General features: G+C 45.0%; 1 protein-coding gene across 1 annotated transcript in view; it reads left to right on the forward strand.

Annotated features, from left to right (window-relative positions):
* Positions 1-26,240, forward strand: part of SLC13A4 (solute carrier family 13 member 4) — a 78,663-nt gene that overhangs the window by 8,207 nt on the left and 44,216 nt on the right. The window contains exon 2 of the mRNA XM_053258374.1: positions 23,189-23,317. Coding sequence (XP_053114349.1) covers positions 23,189-23,317 — 129 coding nt within the window. The remainder of the gene's footprint in view (positions 1-23,188; positions 23,318-26,240) is intronic.

Raw genomic sequence — 26,240 nt, forward strand, 5'->3', positions numbered from 1 at the left:
GCTTGACAGATTTCAATGAATCTATTTTTATGTATGCTTTTCTCTCTCTCCTTACTCTAATTCTTTTGTAAAAGCTTAAACATTACTTAATCCCATCCTGGCTTTCTCCTGTTCTGTTTGGCAAAGATGTTCACCTCTCCCATGGAGAGCCAAAGAGAAGATGGATGTTAGCATTCTTTTTTTAAAAACATACCCTGCCTCTCCTCCAGCTCAGGAACTGAAATTGGAACTGCCCTGGAAACTGTGTTTCTCAGGCTCTTTGAGGTCTTTGAAGGACTGTCACCATAGTATGCTGAGTTACCTAACAGAACAAACCAAAACCTCATGTTCTTCTCTGCCTTGCATTAACCCTATTCAACCCTTATGTCGTACATGCGTTCAAGTGTCTGTACATGTTTTTCTGTGTGTGAATGTTCATGCGTTCATTTTAAAAGTGAATCTTGGTACAGGCTCCCTCAGATTCAGGATATAGAGACAATGTGTACATAAGAACAGCCATGCTTGAGGCCCAAGAACTATCTAGTCCAGCATCCTGTTCCACACAGTGGCCCATCAGATGTTTCTGAGAAGCTGACAGGCAAGAGGTGAGCATGCACTCTTTCCTGCTATTGCTTCCGTGCAAATTGGTGGCATTGGAGGCATTGTGTTTCTGAGGCTGGAGGTGGCCCACAGTCAACCAGACTAGGAACCACTGATAAACCTGTCCTCCATGAATTTCAATAAGCCCCTTTTAAAACCATCCAAGCTAGTGGCCATCACCACATCCTGTGGCAGAGAACTCTATAGATTAATCATGCACTGTGTGTAAAAGTGCTTCTTTTGGTTGGTCCTAAATTTCCCAACCTTCAGTTTCATGGGATGACCCCTGGTTTTAGTGTTGTGTGAGAGGGAGAAATATTTCTCTCCCTCCACTCTCTCTATTCCATGCATAATATTATGCACCTCTATTATGTCTCCCTATAGCTGCTTCTTTTCCAAGCTAAAGAGCCCCAGATGATGTAGCCTTGCCACATAAGGAAGGTGCTCCAGCCCCCTGAACATCTCATTGGCCCTCTTGTGTACCTTTTCCAGTTCCACAATCTCCTTCTTAAGATACAGTGTCCAGAACTGCACAGAGTATTCCAAATGTGGCTGCAACATAGATTTTTTATAAGGGGATTAATATTAGCATTTTTATTTTAAACCCCCTTCCTAATGATCCCTAGCATGCAATTGGCCTTTCTCACAGCTGCTGTGCTGAGCACAAGCAACACTTTCAACGAGCTGTCCACCATGAACCCAAGATCTTTCTCCTGGTCAGTCACCAACAGCTCAGACCCTGTCAGTGTATAGGTGAAGTTGGGGTTTTTGACCCAATTTGCATCACTTTGCACTTGCTTACATTGAACCACATTTGCCATTTTGTCACCCACTCACCCAGTTTGGAGAGATCTTTTTGGGGCTCCTAGTTGCCAGATTGGCTTTTTTAAAGCCAAATTTTGGGTTACGGCCCATTTGACTCACGAGTATACCCCTTAGGTTCTGGACATAACAGAAAAATTTGGCAACTTCACTGATTACCCCAATTTCTAGATCATTTATAAACAAGTTAAAGAGCACTGTTCCCAGTGCAGAGCCTTGGGGGACCTCCCTTCCTATTTCCCTACACTATGAAAACTATCCATTTATTCTTACCCTGCTTCCTGTCCTTCAACCAGTTACTGATCCACACATGAACCTGTCCCCTTATCCCATGCCTGCTAAGTTGACTCAAGAGCCTTTGGTGGGGAACTCTGTCCAATGTTTTTTGGAAGTCCAAGTATACAATCTCAACCAGATCACCTTTATCCACATGCCAGTTGAAACGCTCAAAGAACTCCAGATGTTTAGTGAGGCAAGACTTTCCCTTGCAGAAGCCATGCTGGTTCTCCTTCAGCAAGGCTTGTTCTTCTATATCTTTAACAATTTTGTCCTTAAGTTCCATCAATTTACCCAGCACAGAAGATAAGCTAACTGACCTGAAATTTCCCAGATCCCCCCGGATCCCTTTTTGAAAATTGAAGTTACATAAGCTACTTTCCAGTCTTCTGGTACAGAGCCTGACAGTAGAGATGAGTTGCATATTTTTGCTAGATCAGCAATTTCACATTTGAGTTCCTTCAGAACTCTTAGGTGGATACCATCTGGCTGTGGCGATTTGTTAATTTTTAGTTTTTCAAGGCAGTTTAGAACATCCTATCTCGTCACCTCAAATTGGCTCTGTTCTTCAACCTCCAAGCCTGAGAAGCTCAGTTCCAGAGCAAGTATATGGTCAGTATCCTACACTATGCAAACAGATGCAAAGAACTCATTCGGCTTCTCTGCGATCTCCTTATCCTCCTTAATAATCCCTGTCAAGCCCTCATCATCTAAGGGTCCAACCGCCTCTCTTGCAGATTTTCTGCTTCTGATATTTTTGAAGAAGTTTTTGTTATTCCCCGTGACACTTCTGGCTATATGCTCCTCAAAATCTCTTTTTTCATCCCTTATTAATGAGAGGAGAGCTGGTCTTGTAGTAGCAAGCATGACTTGTCCCCTTAGCTAAGCATGGTCTGCCCTGGTTGCATATGAATGGGCAACTACATGTGAGCACTGTAAGATATTCCTCTCAGGGGATGGAGCCACTCTGGGAAGCACAACTAGGTTCCAAGTTCCCTCCCTGGCATCTCCAAGATAGGACTGAGAGAGATTCCTGCCTGCAACCTTGGAGAAGCTGCTGCCAGTCTGTGCAGACAATACTGAGCTAGATGGACTAATGGACAGACTCAGTATATGGCGGCTTCCTATGTTGCTATTGTCTCCTAGTATTTCTTTTGCCAATTTCCTTTCTGTTCTTTTCATTTGGGCAGGACTTCCATTTTCTGAAGGAATTCTTTTTTATATCTTCCCTAACTCTACTTGTTAGCCATGCTGGCATCCTCCTGAACTTGGTGGTACCTTTCCTCCATTTTGGTATGCATTCTAACTGAGCTACTACTATAGGGTTGTTTTTTTTAAGGGTTTTTTTTAAAGTTCCATGCTTTCTGGAGTGATTTGACCCTCTTGACTTTCCCTTTCAGATTCCTTTTTACTCCTCTCCTCATTTTTGAGACATTTCCACTTCTGAAATCCAACACATCTGTGTTGAACTTCGTTGGCAATGCTCCAGTCACATATAAGCTGAATTGGATCACACTATGATCACTGTTCCCCAATGGTTCTACAACTCTGACATTTCGCACCAGGTCCTGGGTGGGCACCGCTCAGGATTAAGTCCAAGGTTGCCTTCTCTCTGGTTGGTTCCATGACCATCTGTTCTAAGGCATAGTCATTTAGCATGTCTAGAAATCTGGCCTCTCTATCAATACCACATATGAGTTTGTCCAGTCTATGTGAGGGTAATTGAAGACACCCATTTTTACAGCTCTATCTCTCATTGTCTCTGATTTACTATCTCTGATTAACTTCTCCAATTCCAGGTCACTCTCAGTGTTTTGATCTGGAGGGCAATAGCTTGTCCGTAGTAACACATTGCCTTTCAGTCCTTGTATTGTCACCCATAATGACTCTGTCGAGGACTCTATTCCTCCTAGGTTTTCTAGCTTGTTGAATTCTATCCCTTCTTTAATATTCAGTGTTACTTCACCCCCAGTCTGCCCCTCCCTGTCCTTCCTGTAGAGTTTGTATCAGGAATAACAGTGTCCCACTGGTTCTCAGTATCCCACCAGGTTTCCATTATGCCCACTATATCTATGTTTTCATTATTGACCAAGCACTTCAGCTCGCCCATCTTGGTTCGGAGGTTGCTAGCATTGGTATATAAACACCTATGCATGGAGTCTCTTACCTGTTGTTAGTGTGTGTTATCTCCTTTACTGTGATTTGACCTGTTTGACCAGCTGTCATGTGCTTTCATCTGCTCTACTCCTGGTTCTACTCTGTCCCCTTCTGGTTTATCTGAAATGTTTGCCCCTTTGCACCTTAGGGGATTTTGCTTTCCAGGTGAGATACCACCTAGTTCCGGTTGGCAATTCCTCAGGCATCATTGTAAAAGCTGCTCTGTGATCTTTTTTATCTTAAGCGCCAGGAGTCTGGTTCCATCTTGATTCAAGTGCAGCCCTCTCCTTTTGTACAGGCTTTGCTTGTCCCAAAATGTTTCCCAGTGCCTAACAAATCTAAACTCCTCCTCCTAGCACCACAGTCTCATCCACACATTGAGACCCCTAATCTCCACCTGTCTCGCTGGTCCTGTGTGTGGAACAGGTAACACTTCAAAGAATGCTACCCTGGGGCTCCTGGACCTGAATATGCTACCTAGCAACCTAAATTTGTTTTCCGGGGCTTCTTGACTATATTTGCCAGCATTATTTATTTGATTTGATTTGATTTGATTTGATTTGATTTGATTTGATTTGATTTGATTTGATTTGATTTTTATACCACCCTTCCGGAATGGCTCAGGGCGGTTTACAATTAAAAACAGAAACCATTAAAACCAATAACAAATTAAAACAGAGATGTAAATATCAACACCAATCATTGGTGCCGATGTGCACCACGATAGTTGACTCCTCCCCATCACTGCCTAACAGCCTATCTAGACACTGTGTGACATCTGCAACCTTCACACCAGGCAGGCAAATCACTCTATGCCCCAATGATAGAATCACTCACTATTAGGAGATCCCCAACCCCCGGAAGAGTACCCTCTGTGCCAGAAGATAAGGTGCTTTACCCAAGGGGTCCCTTCTATAGGAGTGTTCCCCTCTTTCTCAGACTGATGTCCTCCTTCCCTAAAACCTTTGTTCCCGATGACAGAAGAGAAGCTGTCTGCCTGGGAGTGGGATGCCTCTATCACATCCCTGAGGGTCTCATCTGCATACTCACTCCCGCTCTCTGAGCTTTGCCAGGTCAGCCACCTTGGCTCTGAGAGAACAAACTTGTTCTCTGAGAGCCAGGAGCACTGCTCACACACCCATGACTTCTGTGCTTCAAACGAATATTAATGCATGAAACACTCGGTGCAATACACTGGGAAGCACACCCTCCCCTACAGGCATTCTACCTTCATAACCAGTTTCATTAGCTATTTATTTTAGAATATATAGAGCTTGTTTACTTGAAAGCTAGGACTTAGCTGCAGTTGTTATCTAATTAGAGGTTTTAAGTTCTCTTCTCCAAGAAAATTATACAGTTATACTCACCTTCTCCTTATGCTAGGTATCTCCTTTGTGCTAAAGGGGGACCACTCGAGTGCCTCTCTGCACACTTCCCCTCTAAATTGGCCATCTGTTCCTCAGTCTCCTAGTGTTTAGAAAGTGTGTGAAATCTTGGCTTTTTACCCAGGCTTTTAAATGATTGTTTCTATTGTTGCTGCTTTGTATCATTTATGGTTATATTGTGCTTGTTTTTTTAATCTTTTAATCAGATCTGTATTTTTATACAGTAGCTAATATTTTAATTGTGTAATTTTTGTAGTCTTGTGTTAAGTTTTGTGTGAACCACCTTGAGGTTGTTTTAATGAAAGGCAGTATAGAAATTTAACAGTAAATAAAATAAAATAAACTTCATGCAAATCTCCTTCGATATCTGTTAGCAAACTCCTGTTCGCAAAGTACTGGCCTGAACCTTGTCTTCTCAAGGGTTGCTTCCAAATTCAAAGATTGTACTGCTATACATGCATTCAACATAGCATGTGAGTAACTATTCATGTGAATAGATCTGTACACGTGAACATTATACATAGATTGCATTGAACATTATGTGTGAATAGGGCTATTAAGTAGAGATAATCAAGACAGAAACCAGTGATGGCACCAAACATCAGAATGAGGGCTAGGAAAGATGAACACAAGAATGTCATCCTCATCCACTATGCTGATTACAAAACAGAGCCAAACTCCACTGAGTTTGGGGCCAGTTCATAGTATTCTTGGCGCATCCTCCTGCAAGCCTTGCCTGTCACTTTTGGGGATAGGGGCCATAGCTTAGTGGTATAGCCAGGGGCAAAGCCAGCATTGACCGGGGGTGGTGGTGCGTGTCAAAGAAAATATATGCCACTTTTCAATAAGAGTTCCCAAAGCTGTTTACATAGATCAGGCCTGCTCAACTTAGGCCCCCCAGCTGTTTTTGGACTACAACTCCCATAATTCCCAGCCACTGTAGCCAATAGCCAGGGATTATGGGAGTTGTAGGCCAACATCTGCAGGAGGGCCGAAGTTGAGCAGGCCTGACATAGATATACATTAAATTAAATTAAATGACTCCCTATCCCCAAAGGGCTCACAATCTAAAAAGGGAACATAAGATAGACACCAGCAACAACAGGTAGTGGAGAGATGCTGTGCTGGGGATAGATAGGGCCAGTTGTTCTCCCCCTGCTCAATAAAGAGAATCACCACTTTTAAAAGGTGCCTCTTTGCTCAGCTGGGTTGCATGGGGGCTCTCTTCAGGTGCACAACAGAGCCTGTCCCCCACCAAACACGTTCACTGAATACATTTTCTGTGCCTGGATTTATTGCTTTTTAGCAATGCAAAAGCACAAACTAGCATCCAGGGAGGTGTGCATCTGTGCCTTCATTAATTCAGTGGTTTGCAGACTTTGAGGAAAGGGAACCTTTGAAGGGATTCCTTCTTTTCTTTGGGAACCACATCTCAGGTGTGCTTCCGGATCTGAAACTGAAGCCCTGTTTTCTTATGCAACTGTTTCTTCACATCTGACTTATTAGCAGAATAGCATTCGGCTCCAGCAGTCCCCAAACTCTCATGGAGGATCTTAAACTAGCAGTTAAGAACCACTAATCTAACTAGTCCTTATGGGTTCTGTGTGGAGCATGGAAGAGCAGACCATCATTTAACATTACATAATGAATGCAGACTCCTCCACTCCTTCTCAGCCTTGGTTACCGTAAAAAGAAATCAAGTGGAATTGAAAGAGATTAGCACAGTGCTTACTGAAGACAGGCTGGCTTTGAAGCACTTGATCATTAAATAGCCTAGTTATCCCATAGACCACTTACTTGATCATTAAATAGCCCGACAGAAGCTGATTAGGTTTTAGCTGAGATTAATAAAGCAACTATTGTGAATAATTTTCCCTCTAATTGCTTTCCAGTCAGCCACCAGCTATTAGTCACAATAGTTTGATGGAGCCTCCATGTTTCTTTTTAGACTGTGAGCCCTATGGGAACAGGGAACCACCTTGTCTATTATTTGTTTGTTTTTCTGTATTTATTTTCTATTATTATTTTATCACATTTATATCCCTTTCTTCCTCCAAGAAGTGTACAGAGCAGTGTACATGACTATGTTTTGTCCTCACAACAACCCTGTGAGGTTGCGTAGGTTAAGAGATAAGTGACTGGACCTGACTCACTCAGTGAGTTTCATGGCTGAATGGGGATATGAACTTGGGTCTCCTCAATCCTAGTTCAACCACTGCTCCACAGTGGCTATGTAAATCGCTTTGAGCACTTTCATTCATGAATTAAATGAATTATCAATGAATTATTATTCACTGGCTGATGTCCATGCTAAATTACTCATAAGCACTCTCATTTAAATTGTGAATAACCATATTCATAATTATCAAAGGATAATAATGAGTCACTTGCCCCAAGAATTTCATTGAGGCTACTCATGAGTAATTTAGTCTGACCGTCAGACACTTACTTTAATCTATGCTTTGGTTTATTTTTGTTTGCAGATGAAAGATGTATAAATTAACTTTCTCTTAAATCTCTCTTTAAAGTCCACTTCTTCCATGGTCTTCCATGGACTAATGTGAAAGTCTGGGTAAGGGTGTCGTGCCAGAAGGTTATCTCATTAAAAACTCAGGTGGGAAATGGTATAAGGTAGGTCACTCCAAAGAGACCAGGAGTGACCAACCAGACAGCATGGTCCCAGAATCAAAACAAGCACATGGCCAAGACCTCACCTATACTGCTGTATGTGGCGGGATCTACTTATGCCTGAAAAGCAGAAAGCCAGAATGGGCCACTTGCTGGGAAAGAAACGTATTATTTGGAGCTTCCTCAACCATGCCAAAACCTCAGCTTTGTGGGATACAGGGGCGCAAGTGTCCATGGTGTCTAGCTAGTGGACAAAGGATAATCTTCCAAGAATACCCCTGTGGAAGTTTGGAGAGCTGTTAGAAATAGACATTGAACTGGAACTTAAAGCAGCCAATGGGACTCCAATACCCTAGGAGGGATGGATCGAGGCCCAGGTTCCTTAGATGATGACATCTTGACTGTTCCTATGCTTGTCAATTCACATGAAATGGAGCGTATGATAATTGGCTACAATGTTATTGAGGTAAAACATCATATTAGCAGCTCAACCAGGAAAGCATCTACTTCCAATTTCCTCAGCAGAATGAAGCATGCATTCCCATATGTTGACACTGGAAAAGTGGAAATCTTGGTATACATTATTAGAGGCAATGATTCTGGTCAATTATGCGGCCTTAAGGTAGGGGAAAGAGATATATGGCTTCCAAAAGGAAAGACAATATATGTGAAATGTTTAGCCCATGCACAGCCTCACCAGAAAAGCCTGACTACTATATTTGAACCAGACCCAACTACATTGTGGCCTGAGGACCTGTACCTTGAAAGAACATTGGTCCAAATACTGAGAGGAGCACCCTGCCAAATAAACATCCCAGTTAGTAACCCCACAAAACATGATATCCTTTTAAGAGGATGAACCCCATTGGAAAGCCTCCAAAAGATCAAGTCTGAAACCCCAGTGGATAGGAACATAGAAATAGGAAGCTGCCATATACTGAGGTGCTTCACACAACACGTGTGAAGCGCCTAATGGGGTTCTGTAAGGAGAGTGGGCTTAGCCCGTTCTCCCCGCAGATGAGCAGACGCTCATAGCTGGGTGGCTGAATCAGCCGTGACAGAGCCAGCAGGGGCTGCTGGGATTGGGGGCTGCATGGGCCCTGGAAGTTCCAGGATGCCCCACGCAAGTGCACGGGGCATCCTGGAGAGACCCCCGAGCTCAGGAGGCTACTTGCAGCCTCCCAGTTGGGGGTCTACTCATGTGTCACTGTGCTGCAAAAACACACAACCACAAAAACGTTAACCTTGTTTAAGGGGAGGGGGATTTGACATGGCTAGCTGCCGGGAGCCGTGTGGCTCCCATTGCAGCTCACGATTGCCAAAAAGTGAGCTGGACTCCCTTAGCCTGCTTTTGGCCGATTGTGGGAATAGCCTCACTGAGTCAGGCCATTGGTCTATCTAGCTCAGTATTGTCTTCACAGACTGGCAGCTGCTTCTCCAAGGTTGCAGGCAGGGATCTCTCTCAGCCCTATCTTGGAGAAGCCAGGGAGGGAACTTGAAATCTTTTGCTCTTCCCAGAGTGGCTTCATCCCCTGAGGGGAAGATCTTCCAGTGCTCCCACATCAAGTCTCCCATTCATATGCAACCAGGGCAGACCCTGCTTAGCTAAGGGGACAAGTCATGCTTGCTACCACAAGACCAGCTCTCCTCTCTAGGAGAGAGATATTCAGGGACAGAAAATATTTCAAGTAACTTCAGACTCAAGACCCAATAGCAACCAGCCTAAGCATTCCGAATCCCATCAGATGAAGGGAGAAGATGTTGTTTGAACCAGCTGTGGATCTAAGTCACCTCTCCAGCCAACAGAAGGAAATGGCCCAAAAGACATTGAAAGAAGAATCAGGAGCATTTTCCAGAGATGAGGAAGATCTGGGACAAATTCCCACACTGCAAATGCATATCGATCTGCATGACCAACAAACCATTCAGAAGACATACATCTAAATCCCACACCCACATAAAAAAGTAAAGGAATATCTGCAAGACCTCCTTAGCAAAGGATACATTACAAAATTATAATCTGCATACTCATCTCCAGCCATCTATGTTCAGAAGAAAGATGGGAGCCTCCATCTCTTTGTAGACTATTGGAAATTGAATAGGAAAACAATATCTTTTAGGTAGCCCATCCCCCAAATTCAGCATGTGCCTAACAGATTAGGGGGCAAAGCCTGGTTCTCTGTTTTGGACCAAGGAAAGGCCTATTTCCAAGGATACATCACTGAACAAAGTCATTGCCTGACTGCTTTCATCACTCCCTGGGGGCTAATATGAGTGGGTCTGGATTCTATTTGGATTGACTGTTGCAGCTGCAGCCTTCCAGAGGTGTATGGAGGAATGCCTAGAAGGACTCAGGGATGACATTGCACTCTATTTTTAGATGATGTCTTAGTTTACAGTGGCACATTTGAGGAACATGTGGAGAACGTGAGAAGTAGCTACAGAAACATGGCAGCAAATTAAAAGCTTCTAAGTTCAATCTTTTTAGAAGAGACATATGCTATTTGGGGATGGTAGTGTCCACTGAAGGTTACAGAATGGACCCTGCTGACACTTTGGCATTTCGTACCTTGGCAGAACAAGCTCCAAAGACCATTGGGGAACTTCACAAACTACTAGGGCGCCTTACTATCAGTATATCCAAGATTTTTCTCGAATAGCTAAACCTTTGTATGACTTGTTAAATTCTCCTTTAGGCTATGACATGAATGATTTTCAAAGAGCAATTTAAACAGGGACAAAAATGGCAAGATCACAAGCGATCTCAGGGCCTATACCCTCCAAACAACCAATTACTTGGACTGAACATCCTCAATGGGTATTGAATGAGCCGATTGACCACCTAGTGCAACCTCGAGTAATGGCATACCCAGATATGTCATTGCCCTTTTATTTTACATGTGGATGCCTGTAACAAAGGACTTGGTGCATTTCTATATCAATGGCAGGAAGGCTGACTCCATGTTATTGGATATGGGTCAAGAACATTAACAGCAGCAGAGAAAAATTACCCCATGCACTCAGGGAAACTAGAGTTTCTGGCCAAGAAGTGGGCAGTCACAGACAAGTTCCAAGACTATCTATATTATGCCCCCTTTTTCACAGTGTACAGTGATAACAACCCATCAATATATATTTTTACTTCTGCAAGACTCAATACCACAACTCATTGATGGGTAGGAGAACTGGGTGATTTTAATTTCAGCATAAAATATTGCCCAGGAAAATCAAATGTGGATGCTGATGTGTTATTCAGGATGCCTATTGATATGGACAGTTACATGACACAGTGTACCAAATAAACAACTTTTGATGTTGTGGATGCCATTTTCAAAGCTGTGGAGAGGCAGGAAGAGGGCATTGTATCTCTTGAGTGACAGCTGTGCTGTGACCTGCAATCCAATGGTTGTGGATGAGTTTGCAAAAGGCATGGACTGTACACTGCATCCCATCTCGCAGGAAGAACTCCGAGCAGCACAGAAAGTGGATCCTGACATTTCTTACATCCCACAGCATAAGGCTTTGGGACACAAGCCCATCAACTCTGTACATACTAAGGGAAACTTTGTTTTACTGCGGAAATGACATCAATTATATGTGAACTCTGAGGGCTTATTATATCAGAAGCACAAGTCAGGGAATCAGCTTGAGTTACCACAAAAATATAAGACATTATTATTTCATGAACTGCATGAGGAAATGGGACATCTTGTTGGTAAATGGGTCTTTGCCTTGGCAAGGGAACGAAATGGTCTCACATGAAGAGAGACATTGAACGCTATATTACCAACATTTGCTGTTGCATCAAGCAAAATAAACTTCATTGCTCTGATAATGAATATTGTCACTTGAGAGCCTTTTGAGTTAGTGTCCATTGATTTCTTGCATTTAGACAGAGGTAAAGGAGGATATGAATATTTCTTAATTTTGGTGGATCATTTTACGAGATTTGTGCAGGTGTATCCTACTACCGGGAGGAGAGCAGCGGAAAAAATCTTCAAAGGTTTTATTCTGAGATTTGATTTTCCAAACAACTACATCATGATCCAGGTGCAGAGTTTGAAGACCATCTTTCCAAAAGACTCCAGCATTATTGCAACATCAGCTGCTCATGTACTATGCCTTATCATCCTCAAAGTAATGGTCAAGTAGAGAAAATGAATCCAACACTGCTGGCTATGTTGCAGACTTTGCCAGAGAAACAAAAGGCCAATTGGAAAGAGTCCCTTAACAAGATGTTCCATGTCTGCAATTGTACACAGCATGAAACCACTGGATTCTCCCTCTTTTATTTGTTGTTTGGGAGATCACCACACTTACCAATAGACGTTGCATTTGTGCTTGGATTTTCTCCAAGCACTGCATATTCATCAAAAGACCATAGTATGAAATTGTATGTACTGTATGTATTTTATTTGTTTATTATTTAAAAAATTATACCGCCCTTCCGAAAGGCTCATCTGCCTTATATAGACAGATGGAAACAATAGATGAAAGAAGCATATGAATTCACGTCACAATATTCCCAAACTTCTGTTCTCCATGGAAAATGCTGTTTTGACCAGGGAGTACATGGTGCTACCCTTAGCCCTGGAGACAGGGTGTTAGTTCGGAAGCTTTCTGGAAAAGGAAGAAAGCTTACTGGGAAGACAAAATACATGTTGTGCTCCAGAGGAAAGGTGACAGCCCTGTATATGCAGTGCGAGAGGAAAATGGCAATAGGAACATTGGGGTTCTTCATCATAATTTATTATGTCCCTGTCACTTTTTACCACAGGATCAAGCTTTAGTCACCAATAAACTATACAAGAAATCAAGACACCACAAACGTACTGTGCATCCCAGCTGTAATGAGTAAGACACTGACTCCAACTCTTCAGATGATGATCATGAACTATATTTTCTCTACCACATACAGGGCACATGGTGGATACCACTCTTGACTCAAGTGCACCAACCTTTTCTCCTTCTGATGAACCAGAGCTTACTCCTGCCACTCCTGGTCTTCCTGACACTGTAGATCAACCTATGGATTTATCCAAAGCAGGTGTAGAAAGGCTGGAATCATCTTCTGCAACGGAGTGTAAGGAGCTGCCAGAGTCTGTCTACTGGATGTTGTCCAAATGTGGCAGATTGTCTAGTGGGATAGAAATGGGCCCCACATGTATTGACCTATGACCAATTAGGGATGCCCTCCTACAAGTGCCTTCCTTCAACTGTAACAAAGATTGCTGTTGCTCGGTGTTATTCACAATGTTATGTGCCATATTATTGTCCAGTTCCAGTATTTTATCCTGGTTGATATGTACCAGTGTAAAATGAAGGGTATTTTGGGGGGTGGGGAGTGTAAAGGAATTGAAAAGCAATCCACTCTGGTTAAGGCTTTGTTGGTATTGATTGTTAATACAATGCTATCACTTTAAACAGGAAAGCCTAGTGGAACTCTTGGGAAAGGGAGGAAAAATCTCATAATAGTGCTAGAGTTGGCCTAGACAGAGATCAACCGGGTTGTAGAAGTATCTACTGTGTTGTGAAGCAATAAAGGTTTGATTTTTTTTCATAATCTCCTTGGATTTTGGTATAACACTAACACTGACCATGGACTGACCTGGACAGCCTGACCTATTCATTATTCCCCTTTCCAACCCTTCCTTAGGCTTCTTCCTCCTACTGCTTCCACACAGGAGAAGACAAATGGTAAGATTAGGGATGATGTGGCTGCACCAAACATTTTGGGACCATGTATGTTAAGCACAATTCGCATGAAAATTAATTCAACTGCCATGGCTACAATCTAGTGTGCTTCTCTAGGTACATCATGGAAGTTCTTGGGTGCATGCAGTGAAGCTTTTGGCCTAGATCCAGCTAAATTTGAGCCACTGTTGGAAACTGTTGAAAGAGAGGGAAAGGGAGCAGACTGGGTTTGGGGATCCTGCAGTCTGGGAGGGAGTACCCCAAGCACCCACTTTCCTAAGGCATTGCTTAAAGAGAATATCATTGCTTAAAGGGCTAGTAGTACCTTTGCGATAACAGTCATTACACCAGTCTCCATCTTCATTTCAGACCTATTTGCATGTCTAGCAACCAACATGTGTCACATTAATGGGTAAAGACTGCTATGCTAAATGGACCTGTAAACAAAGGATTGAGAATCAATTTGGGCATTCAAAGCAACAATTAGCACAGCTACTCCAGACGCAATCCCACTATCTCATAAGCATTTTGCTAGGTTAAAGTGTAGTTGTGCCGAAGAAGGAAAGGGAAGGAGACATAACAGGAAAAGGGGTAAGTGCAATTATCTTGGACTCCTGGAGATTGTAATATAACATAAAGATTCGGGAAGATAGACCATAGTTGCTCCAATTTCTCACTCCTTGTCTGTTAAAAGTGAGTGTTCCTTTAACCAATAAATCTAATAAGCTGAGTATGTTTTTACTGAACATCTCCAACCTCCACTCCACTTCACCAAATGCTTTGGAAGCTCTCCCTAGTTCCAGCAGTTTCTTCATGATGCAGCACAATGATGGTGGTGGTGGGGTGCTATTTGGAAAATAAACACAGGCCTGGCCATTTGCTTTGTGGTATCCCATCCAATATAAATATCCAACCACACGGCCAGATCATTACTCCAACAGCAAGTTCAAAAGATCAAAAGAATAATAGTCTGCCTTGAATCAGTTCTACTCCCTGCAGTGTGGTTTGGAGATTATCCTTACCGGCAGGGGGTGGGGGGAACAACCTTGTAAGATTCTGGACTGTTATTATGTGATAAACTCAAATACTGTTGATGATAATTGCTAATCTGCCCCCAGTCCCAGGTGAGGGACTGGGTGCCTGCCCGCCTGCTTCTGCCCCCCCTTACTATCTGCCCCCCAGGACAGGCTGCTGGACTGTGGTGAGGCTTTGCAGGACTGGGGCCCACGGGGGGTGACTTGGCAGTTTCCTGGACTCCATCTGCCAGAGCTTGCTGCTCAGGGCTATTTGGGGTGCTGCCAGTGGTGGCAGGCCAAGGTATTTGTATGTGTGTGTGGGGGGGGGCATTTAATAGTGGGGCTTCTGTTTTAATTAGTCCTGCGTGAGATTGTTTTAGATGTGTCTGGGCTTACCTGGAGATGGGGAGACGGGGGCGTGTCCACTGACTGTGGGGCAGCAATTCTGGTGGTGGTGGGGGAACAGAAGAAGTAATGTAGGCAGGTCAGCTGGCTGTTACAGGGAAAGGGGACTTGGAAATCTAATAGCTGTTTCCCCTTCCTGCTGTCCTGCCAGCAATTTGACCTTGGGGAGCCGTGCCGACCACCCTTGGAACCTCACCTTGCTCCTCTGTAATGCCAGGTCAGTCCAGAACAAATCAGAAACCATCCATGATTTGATTCTGGATCAAGGCGCCGACCTGGTATATATTACAGAGACCTGGTTGGGGGACGTGGTAGCCTGGTCTGGTCCCAGCGTCTTTCTCCAGGGTACTCTGTTGAGGAGCGGGTGAGTGACTGTGGCTAGGGGGGTGGAGTGGCTGTGGTCTATAAGAACAATATCTTCCTTACCAGGATCCCTGTTAGGGTGTTGGACCATATTGAATGTGTGTACTTAAGTTTGGGGACCAGGGATAGACTGGGACTTCTGTTGGTATACTGATCACCCCACTGCTCAACGGAGTCCCTAACTGAGCTGATGGACTTGCTCTCAGGCTTGGTGTTGGAGTCCCACAAGCTTGTGGTGCTGAGGGACTTCAGTGTTCATTTCGGGACCAAATTGTCCGGGGCGGCTCAGGAGTTCATAGCGGCCATGATTACTATGGGCCTATCCCAAGTGGTCTCAGGACCGAAGCACATTGCAGGTCAAATGCTTGATTTGGTCTTTCACTCTGATCAGGGTGGTGTTCCATGGGTGGGGACTCATGTGATTTCCCCATTGTCATGGATGGACCACCATCTGGTTAAGGTTGGACTTACAGTCACTTCCCAGGAGTGAGGGACCTATTAGAATGGTCCACCCGAGAAGGTTATTGGTTCCAATAGGATTTCAAGAAGCCGTGGAGGGATTTAGAGTTAGCTCTGCCAGAGATCCTGTCGATGCCCTGGTGGAAAACTGGAACAGCAAACTCACCGGGGCAATAGACATGATCACTCCTAAGTGTCCTCTCTGACCCACTTCAAAATTGGCCCGTTGGTATACGGAAGAACTATGGGGGCTTAAGCAGCGAGGTAGACAACTGGAGCGCAAGTGGAGAAAGACTCGACTTGAATCCGACAGGTTACAACATAGAGCACATTTGAAGATCTATGCAGCAAAGAAGCGATTCTTTTCTGCCCGTATTGCATCCACAAGTTCATGTCCGGCAGAGTTGTTCAGGGTTGTGAGAGGGCTAGTATGTGCCCCTCCTCCCTTGAATCAGAATCTGGAACCATCGATTACCTGCTGTGATGAGTTTAATGAATTCTTTGTGGAAAAAGTATCTCGTATTCAGGCTGACTTAAATTCTGTCTCCACAATTACTTCAGTGTCCTATGTCCAGCAACTCCTCTTGTGTGGTTAAGTTGGATCAGTTCCAGTTTGTGACTCCTGAGGATGTGGACGAGCTGATTGGAATGGTGCAACCTATCACCTGTTCTCTTGACCCTTGCCCGACATAGCTTATACTATCTGGCAGGGAGATTGTTGTAGAAGGCCTGGTAGAGATTATAAATGCAATTCTGAGGGAAGGCAGGATGCCTCCTTGTCTTAAGGAGGTAATTATTAGAATGCTTTTGAAGAACCCTACCTTGGATCCCTCAGAGTTGAGCAACTACAGACCTGTTTCCAACCTTCCGTGGCTGGTCAAGGTAATTGAGAGGGTGGTGGCCTCCCAGCTCCAGACAGTCTGGGAGGAAACAGGTTATCTAGACCAGTGATTCTCAAACTTGGGTCCTCAGGTGTTATTGGACTTCAACTCCCATAATCCCCAACCAAAGGCCACTGAGGCTGGGGATTATGGGAGTTGAAGTCCAATAACACCTGAGGACCCAAGTTTGAGAATCCCTGATCTAGACCCATTTCAAACTGGCTTCCAGGCTGGCTACGGGGTGGAGACTGCCTTGGTCGGCCTGATGGATGATCTCCAATTGGGAATTGGCAGAGGAAGTGTGACTCTATTGGTCATTTGGACCTCTTGGCAGCTTTCGATACTATCGACCATAGTATCCTTCTCAAGCATCTGAGGGGGTTGGGAGTGGGAGGAAGTACTTTGTGGTGGTTCCACTCCTACCTCTTGGGCAGGTTCCAAGTTAGTATATGTGCTGCCGAAGCTAGCACTGCTTTGCAGTGGTTCTTGGGCAGGTTCCAGATGGTGTCCCTTGGAGAATGCTCTTCAAAATCTGAACTTTTGTATGGTGCCCTCAGGGCTCTGTATGGTCTCCGATGTTGTTTAACATCTACATGAAACCTCTAGGAGGGATCATCAGGAGATTTGGTGCAGGGTGAGGGTGCTATAAGTATGCAGATTACACCCAAATATACTTCTCCATGTCAACATCATCGAGAGGGGCCATAACCTTCCTAAATGCCTGTCTGGAGGAGGTAGTGGGCTGGATGAGGGATAACAAACTGAGACTGAATCCAGATAAGATGGAGGTACTCATTATGTGGGGTCAAAACTCGGGAGATGAGATTGATCTGCTTGTTCTGGATGGGGTCACACTTCCCCGGAAGGAACAGGTATGCAGACTGGAGATGCTTCTGGATCCAAGCCTCTCCCTGGTCTCCCAGGTTGAGGTGGTGGCCAGAAGTGCCTCTATTAGCTTCAGCTGATACACCAGCTGCGTCCGTTTCTTTAGATAAATGACCTCAGAACAGTGGTACATATGCTGAAAACCTTCAGACTGGATTACTGTAATGCACTCTATGTGGGGCTGTCCTTGTGTGTAGTCTGGAAACTACAGTTGGTTCAGAATGCAGCAGCCAGGTTGGTCTCTGGGTCATCTCGGAGAGACCATATAACTCCTGTACTGAAGGAGCTACACTGGCTGCTGATATGTTTCCAGGCAAAATACAAGGTGCTGCTTATCCTCTATAATAAAAGCCTCCAGCGTGATCCCGTGTCGCCCGTGTCTTTCTTGACCGTTCTGGGCATGCGCGGAGCACATGCCCAGAACGGGTGAGAAAGATACGGCCGCCCAGACACGGGCGGCCATGTTTAGCGACCTCAGGGGGACCGGAAGGACAGAGGCAGCAGTGGGGGAACCTGGAGGGCTGGGTCGGCAGTGGGGGAACCGGGAGGGCTAAGGCGGCAGCGGGGGAACCGGGAGAGCAGAGGTGGCAGCGGGGAACAACAACAACAAAAAAAATGGCGGGGAGAAAAGAAAAGAGTAAAAAGACGGGCTGCGGGGGGACCAGGAGAGCAGAGACGGCTATGGCGGGAGTTAAAAACTGAAGCGGCAGGGAGATTAGAGCGGGGAGAAGAGACCGGCCCGACGAGGTGTGCACGGAACCGCACGGAACCACAAACTGCGGTCTGGCACTGGGTGGGGGGGGGTACCTTTAAGAGCGGCAGGAGGGTTTACTTACCTCTCCCGCTGCTCTCTCGCTTGCCGCCGTAATTATCTGATTAATTGGGGCGGCAGGACACCAGCCGCCCCCACTGCCCCCCCACCTGATTAGGGGCCAAATCGGCTCAAACTACTGCCGCCGCGGCCGCCGGCCCGCCCTCCCTCCCTGCTGCCGGAGTCCTAACCTTCTACGCCGATCAGGGACCCATAATTGGAGAAGGAGAGAGGAGCTCGCAAACAGAGCTCCTCTCTCTGCAAAGCCTCGGCCCGAACTGGTGCTTTGGGCGGCGGCCGCGGCGGCAGTAATTTGGGCCGATTTGGCCCCTAATCAGGTGGGGGGCGCCTGCGGGGGCGGCTGGTGTCCTGCCGCCCCAATTAATCAGATAATTACGGCGGCAAGCGAGAGAGCAGCGGGAGGGGTAAGTAAACCCTCCCGCTGCTCTTAAAGGTACCCCCCCACCCAGTGCCACAAGCGCCCATTATTTTAACGGGCTGAAAAATACTAGTAACCTATAAAGCCCTAAACAGCTTGGGCCCTGGGTATTTAAGAGAATGTCTTCTTTATTATGAACCACACCACCCATGGAGATCATCAGGAAAGGTCCATCTGCAGTTGCCACCAGCTCGTTTGGTGGCTACTTAGGGACAGGCCTTCTCCACTGCTGCCCTAGAGCTTTGGAACATGCTCCCTGCTTAAATAAGAGCCTCCCCATCTCTGACAACTTTTAAAAAGTCTTTAAAGATGCACCTATTCACCCAGGCTTTTAATTAAATATTGTTTTAACAGTTTTAGCATTTTAAAATGCTTTTAAAATTTTTAAATTGTAATGTTTTAACTTTTACTATGTCATTTATTTTGTTTTAACTACTGTTTTAAGTTTTTTGTTGTCATTTATTTTAACTAATGTTTTAGCTTTTTGTTTCTTTGTTGTAAACTGCCCAGAGACGTGAGTTTTGGGTGGTATAGAAGTGTGTTAAATAAATAAATAAATAAATAAATAAATAAATAAATAAATAAATAATCACAGTGTTGGTCCTTCAGTTTAGCGAGACATTGTGTTTTGCAAATTGTTGAAAACGGGGTTCAAGGGTTGGCGCTTCTAATACATCCCTAACTTTTTTAAAATCTAACCAGAGTATTAAATCTGTGTTACCCTAGTCTGTCCCTTACTCACCTCCATTTTTGTCTTCTCCTTCTTTCTCCAATCCAAATTTGAAAAGTATGCTCTTCCAGGCAGGGACCTTTTTGGTTTCCCCCCCTTATATTATGTCTGTAACCCGCTATGTACACTTACTGGTATTATTATTATTATTATTATTATTATTATTATTATTATTAATAATATAATTAATAATATGGGCTGACATGATGTGCAGCGTTCAGATGCCAGAGTGCATGTGCAGGGGCTGCTGTGGACATACAGGCAGCCCCAATGTTAAAAATGGGCAAATGGGAATAACTGTAGTAGCACTGCTTGCACAACTTCTCATTCTTAACAGCATTGAGGCTGCCAGTGTTCCCTGTAGCAGTGATTCCCAGATGTTGTTGACTACAACTCCCATTTTCCTCAGCTGCAATGGCCTTTGGCTGGGGATGACAGTAATCAACAAGATCTGAAAATCCCTGTTACAGGGAACATTTCTATCTGCACAGCCCCAGCGTGGAGCTGTGGAGCACACTGCTTGTCATGTCAGCCATCCTCATTGCCATCATCATCATCTATTCACTGTTGCCCTGATTCTCCAGACTTTGGTGTGCTTATATAGTAGAGATGCCACTGAATTCCATCTAATGTTCTGCTCAAATGAAAACATCTGAGGAATACTGAGGCTTTGCATGCAGTGGGTCCCAGGTTCAACCCCTGGCATCTCCAGCTGGGACTGGGGAAGACCTTGTCTTAAACCCTGGAGAGCTGCTGCCAAATGATGTACTACGTACTGAGCTAGATGGACCAATAGTCTGGATCAGTGTAAGGCAGCTCCCTTGATTCCACTGAGTTCATCCTGAGACAGGTTTTGAGGTTTCTGCAAAATATTCCCAGAATTTCAAGAGAAGCAAAAAGTTGCAATTTTTCAAGGAGGCTCTAGACATGTTCAGCATGGGATCAAATGACCAGGAGCTACATGGTCATTGTTTAAGAAGCTATGGTGTCTGCAACTATCCGGGGAGACAGTTGTCTGAAGCCTACAGTGAAAGTACAGGACTTTATTATTGTTTAGAAGCTACAGGGGTTCAGTTCTCCACTCTTTCACAGCTGTCATGGGGCAAGCTTTTAGGGGAGAAGTGATAGCTCAATAGCAGACACATGGATTGTGTGTGTAACATTCTAAGTCTTCACAAAGGGTCTCCAGTCTCATGGTTGGGAAAAACATCTGCCTAGGAGGTCTAGCAGTCATAGCCAACCAAAGGACGCAGCAGTGAGCTACCTAGACCACTGGTTTGACTTGGTATCAGGCTCATATGCCCATTAGAAACCCATTGAGCCTTGTCTGCATCTCATCTGGCTCTCAGCCATGTGACTGAACCCATCCTTGCACTGATCACTAGACAGCCTATGGGCTTGTGGTTCTCATTGCATGCACCATGGAATTTTCTGAAGCTCTAGATCAAGCCGCCAAGTCTGGTCACTTCTCCTTCTCCGGGAACTTGAGAAAAAACTCTCTGTTCCTTAATGCAGTCAGATCCCCAGACCGAAGAATAATAAACCCTGTGCTGGAGAGCTTACAATAGGAACTGGAGTTACGTAATGACTAAGTACCAAAACAAAGTTGCACATGGGGGATTATACCATTCTAAGAGCTGCTGTGTGCATGTTCAAAGCTGCAGCCACCACAGCAACCTAGATTGCTCTCTCATCTAAGCAAGAGATGCCAACGTCTTCAACCAGAGGCAAGGCCAGACTCTTCCCAACCAACCTATTTGAGGGCCAAGGACCCTCTCCCCTGAATAGTGGAATTGGCCCTAAACAATTGCCCTGGAATGGACCTCTTGCTTCCTCCAAGGCTAAAGAACCAGACAGAAGCCCTGGTTCTACATGAGTCAGCTGGGGTGGTCGGTACCATCTGGGGGGTGGGGGACAAATGCTCATTCTGGTTTTTGACAAGGTCTACACCTCTGGAGGTGGAAAACAGGTGATAGCATTGCAATACTTTCAGCTTTCAGTGGGTTAGCATCCTTTTATTGTCCTGACCATCGGGCCTGCAGTGGACAAATTTGCAATCGAGCTTTTAAAGTTTTAAAAAGCTTTAAAAACACAGACACGACTATAAAATTGTATCAGCGTTGTCAGAGGAATGGAAATGAAACTTGGCCGGAATGTCCTACAAAGATTACTCCAAGGAGAGAGCACAACAATGTGTTCATTGTGACCCTAATGCTGACCCTAACCTTTCCCTCTGTGCAAAAATGACTGCAATTTAACCCTAATCTTCTGAGGATAGGGATAAAGAAGGGACAATAACCCAGAGAAAGCTAGAAGTGCAACCATGCTATCACCTGTTTTCCATCTCTAGGGCAGGTAGATGTTGCCAAAAATCACAATGAGCATTCCTCCCCTGAGATGGTACCAGTGGCCAAAACGTGTGGGCCCAGCTCATAGACAGCCTTCCCAGCATTAAATGAGAGGCTGCAGCAAAATCCCTGGAGATCTCCTTTCTCATTTCCCAAAATGAGAACCCAGGGAGGCATCGGGGGTGTCCTTGCTTTTTGCATAGGGAAGAGAACCTGTCACCAGAAGCAGCAACTGAGTTGACAGAAGGAGGCATTCAGAGTCTGCCAGGAAGCATGCCAGGCCTAGATTTGGCTTGCAAACTGCCAGTTAGCAGCATCTAATCTAAAACCTTCAGCCTAAATGACTGGATGTATTTGTAAGAAATCTCGGGGGGGGGGGGGATTGTTGACTTCGCCACTACATGTACACAATCACAAGTTAACATATTGACCTAGAGAGGCCTGTAGGTCTTCTCTTGGGGAGGAGAGCTGGTCTTGGGGTAGCGAGCATGAATTTCCCCCTTTGCTAAGCAGGGACTACCTTGGTTTGCATTAGGTACATGTGAGTGCTGTCTGCTGTAAGATATATTCCCCTTAGGGGATGGGGCCATAGTTCAGGGGAAGAGCATCTGAGGTCCCTGGCATCTCCAGACAGGGCTGGGAAAGACTCCTGCCTGAAACTTTGGAGTGCCACTGCCAGTCAGTGTGGACAATATTGAGTTAGATCAGACTTGCTCAAATTAGCCCCCCCCCAGCTGTTTTTGGACTACAACTTCCATAATCCCCCACCACAGTGGCCAGTAGCCAGGGATTATGGGAGTTGTAGGCCAACATCTGCAGGAGGGCCAAAGTTGAGCAGCCCTGAGCTAGATGGACCAATGTTCTGACTCACTAGTGGAGGAAGGCCAGTGGCAGCCTGTCTCCAGCAGCTGCCACTACTGTGGCTCCCCTCGCCCCTCCCCCTACATCTGACATCAGATGCGGGTGGTAAGCCATGCCCCCACACCTGACGTCAGACATGGGGGGCGTATCGGGGCTGCAAGGCATGGCCCCTGAGGGGCAGTGGCCTGGGTTCTTTGAACCCTGTTGCCCAATAGTGGCTACGCCCCTGGTCTGACTTGGTATAAGGCAGCTTCCTATGTTCCTATGATCTGTGGTATCCAGCTACAGAGAACTTTGCCAAAAAGTATGAGGAGCTTGTGCTGGATCCAAAAGCAGAGTGCAAAATTGGGGCCCCATTGCTGATAACAGGGTCCCAGTCAAGGCAAATCTGTAAATACTCAAGAAGCTCAGAATGATCTAGTGACATTTAACTCCCTTTCTTTCTTCAGGAAGCCTCGTGTGCCTATGTGCTGATAGTGACGGCAGTCTACTGGGTTTCGGAGGCAGTACCACTCGGCGCAGCTGCCCTTGTTCCTGCTTTCCTCTATCCACTGTTTGGAGTCATGAAGTCCAGTGAGGTCAGATTTGTGCACTTTTATAATCTGTGGTACTGGTGGATGCGTCAAACATGCATGCGAGACTCAAACCTCAGAGGCCAACATGATCTGCAGAGTTTCATCAACGGTGCTATCATGCCAGGGTTGGTAGGACTAACTGCAATACTGCTGTTTGTGCAATTGCCCATTCGCAACTGTGTCACGGCTGCCTTACAAGTCCACAGCAGCCTTGGCATAGATTGCACTGCTGCAAAATGCTGAGGACTGCCTGTATATATGAAGAAAAAATGAATAATTTGGGCAGGTTGGTCATAATTCTTATTGAATTCCATGGAACTGACATTCTGATCCTGTATATTGTTGTAATTGATGTACAGTTAATTGATTGTGCATCAATTAATTAATTGCCCATTAATTAACTACCCTGAGCCATTGCAATTAATTAACCACCCTGAGCCATTTTGGAAGGGCAGCATACAAATCAAATCAAATCAAATCCAATCAATCAATCAATCAATAATTGATGTAAACTGCCTCTGTTCCCTGTAATGGAAAGGCAGAGTACAAAATAAAAAAATTAAGTACCATATTTACCTGGATCCAAGACTCATCCCCCCCGCCAGGTTATTTGAAGTTAGAAATGGGGTGGTGGTGGTTTTCATCTGAAATTCAGGTATAACTTGTTTTTAACTTGTATTTTTAGGGGGGCTGTCTTAAATCCAGTGTCATTTTCTATGCGGGTCAATATGGTAATTAAAATCTTGACTCAGAGGTCAGTCCCACTGAATTCAATGGTACCTACCCTCAAGCAAGCATGCATGAGATCACAACTTTAGAACTGGCTCAGCAAGTCCCATATGAGTACTGGAGCTGCCGCAGCATGACCTCTCTCACACTGCTTCTGGTGACATCGGAAAGAAACGTATCATGTGAGTGATGCAGGTGCTGCCATGGGAAGCAGCCATGTTGAGGGCTGCACCCACATGACCTGTTTGTTATCAATGCTAACTTGGGTGCTCACTTCCTATCACGACTCAGTGAGGCGCTTCTTGCAATTGCCATTGTGGGCAGGAGGGGAGGCAGGAGGGGGTTGGGGAGGCAGGGTAAACCTTCCCTTCCCCACAGGCGAGTGATCTTGAGGCGGTGGGAGCACATTCTGCACTCCCACACGGACAGCCCTGTTCCATGCAGCTCAGTGAAACACGGAGGAGGGTGGACGGATCTGGGGCCAGAACTTGTTGTTCTGGCCTCCAGGCATCCCACAATGCAACACTCAACATTCAGTGTTGCATTGTGGGGGGGTTCCCCCATCAGACGGGCATTCTGTGCACCTGTCTCTGTTTCCCCTCGGACTGAACTTGGGGTGAACTCAGCCCAAGGAGACCCACAATACCCGGCAGCCAGGTTAAGGGTGTGAGTGCACCCTTCGACTCAGCTAATAGCCGGGTTTCTTTAGAGGGTTAGGCAGGCGGGGAGCAGAGGGATCCATGAGGATCCCGCTGCTTCTCACGACCAGCCTAACCCCAGCTGGGCTGCACCAGACTGGGTTAGGCTGGTTGTGAGAACAGCCTCAGTAGCTCTCATCTCACTACTTACTTCTAAGGAGATTTGGCTGCAATTGGGCCGCAGCTCTCCCTAGCGAACGGAGTAGTGTCAGCACATGGCAGTTCGGGAGGAACTGGAATAGGTAACTTTGGCAACACACTCAAGAGCATTACGAAGGTTCTCTCCTCATGGAACCTGGAGGAAAACCTGCTGCCAGTTCCTCAGAGCTTTGTGCTTATGAGAACATTAGTCTTTGTGTCTGCTACCCCCCAAAAAAGTGTGAAAGGGATAAAGTGGGATAATCAAGGCTTTTGTGCTGCTAGTTTAGATGGATTCCCCCCCCCCACTTCATTCAAGAATACTTTTATTAAAAAATTGTTCCACAGCCTAACTTGGAGTGCGAGGGAGGAGAAGGTTAATGAGCCCAGAGCTAGAGAGAGAGAGAGAATGAATATAAGATCATTTACAACCCTTTAACCATGACAATGGCATACCCTTTAAAATTGTCCTGAGGGAGTTATTTGGTAAATCAGAACAAATAGGCATTTATTTATTTTAGAATTTGGTTCCCACCACATACCTCAGGGCGCTTTACAACATAAACAAAAAACAGCAGTTGATACATTGCAATTAATCAACCTAATGCCAACAACAAAATGCAGTTTGATAACAGTATAATACAATTCAGCATAAACCAACTAGGCAGAATTTTAGCATGCCAACAGGTTTAAAACTTTCTAGCTGGCCCACAAGGACTTTCCAGAATAAAAATGCTTTTCTGAGTTTTCTAATAACAATGGCTGAATGACTGAGGGAAATTACTCACAGTAGTTCCATTGGAATTAAAAGGACAAGTTAATAAATTCTAACTTGTCCTTAATATCAATAGTCAATATGTTGCACAGTCTTATATCAGCATTTCTTAGCAGCCCACCACACACAATTAAGTAAGTGCCAGCACAAGTGTGCAAATACATAAAATTTTGCACTCACTTCAGGAGTGCAACTTCCATTGTTTCCAGTGGAAGCTCTGTTCCCAAAGTGCAGGTGTGCAACTGTAGATTGATGGATGGATGGACAGAAAAGCAGATAAACAGATAGATTATTACAGTCCATTACCAGCCATTACAAAGCAGAGCATCAAAAACAATACAATACAATCTCCTACAATATGACAGTAAACTTCTATCTGCAATAACGTTACCCAGTTGAGCGACCCTCTCCTGATCTACATGGATTTCTTTTAATTATTGTTATCAATTAACTGTTTGCATATACTACATGCTTCTGTGCAGAATCTGACCACATTGTATGAGGTGTTTGTATTCTGATCAGAAAGGAGAAGCAGGGTATAAAACTCAGTCGACCTGTCTAGACACATCTTTTTAAAAGGCAGAGT

Source organism: Hemicordylus capensis, chromosome 5 (assembly GCF_027244095.1).
Source record: "Hemicordylus capensis ecotype Gifberg chromosome 5, rHemCap1.1.pri, whole genome shotgun sequence".
NCBI lineage: Eukaryota > Metazoa > Chordata > Lepidosauria > Squamata > Cordylidae > Hemicordylus > Hemicordylus capensis.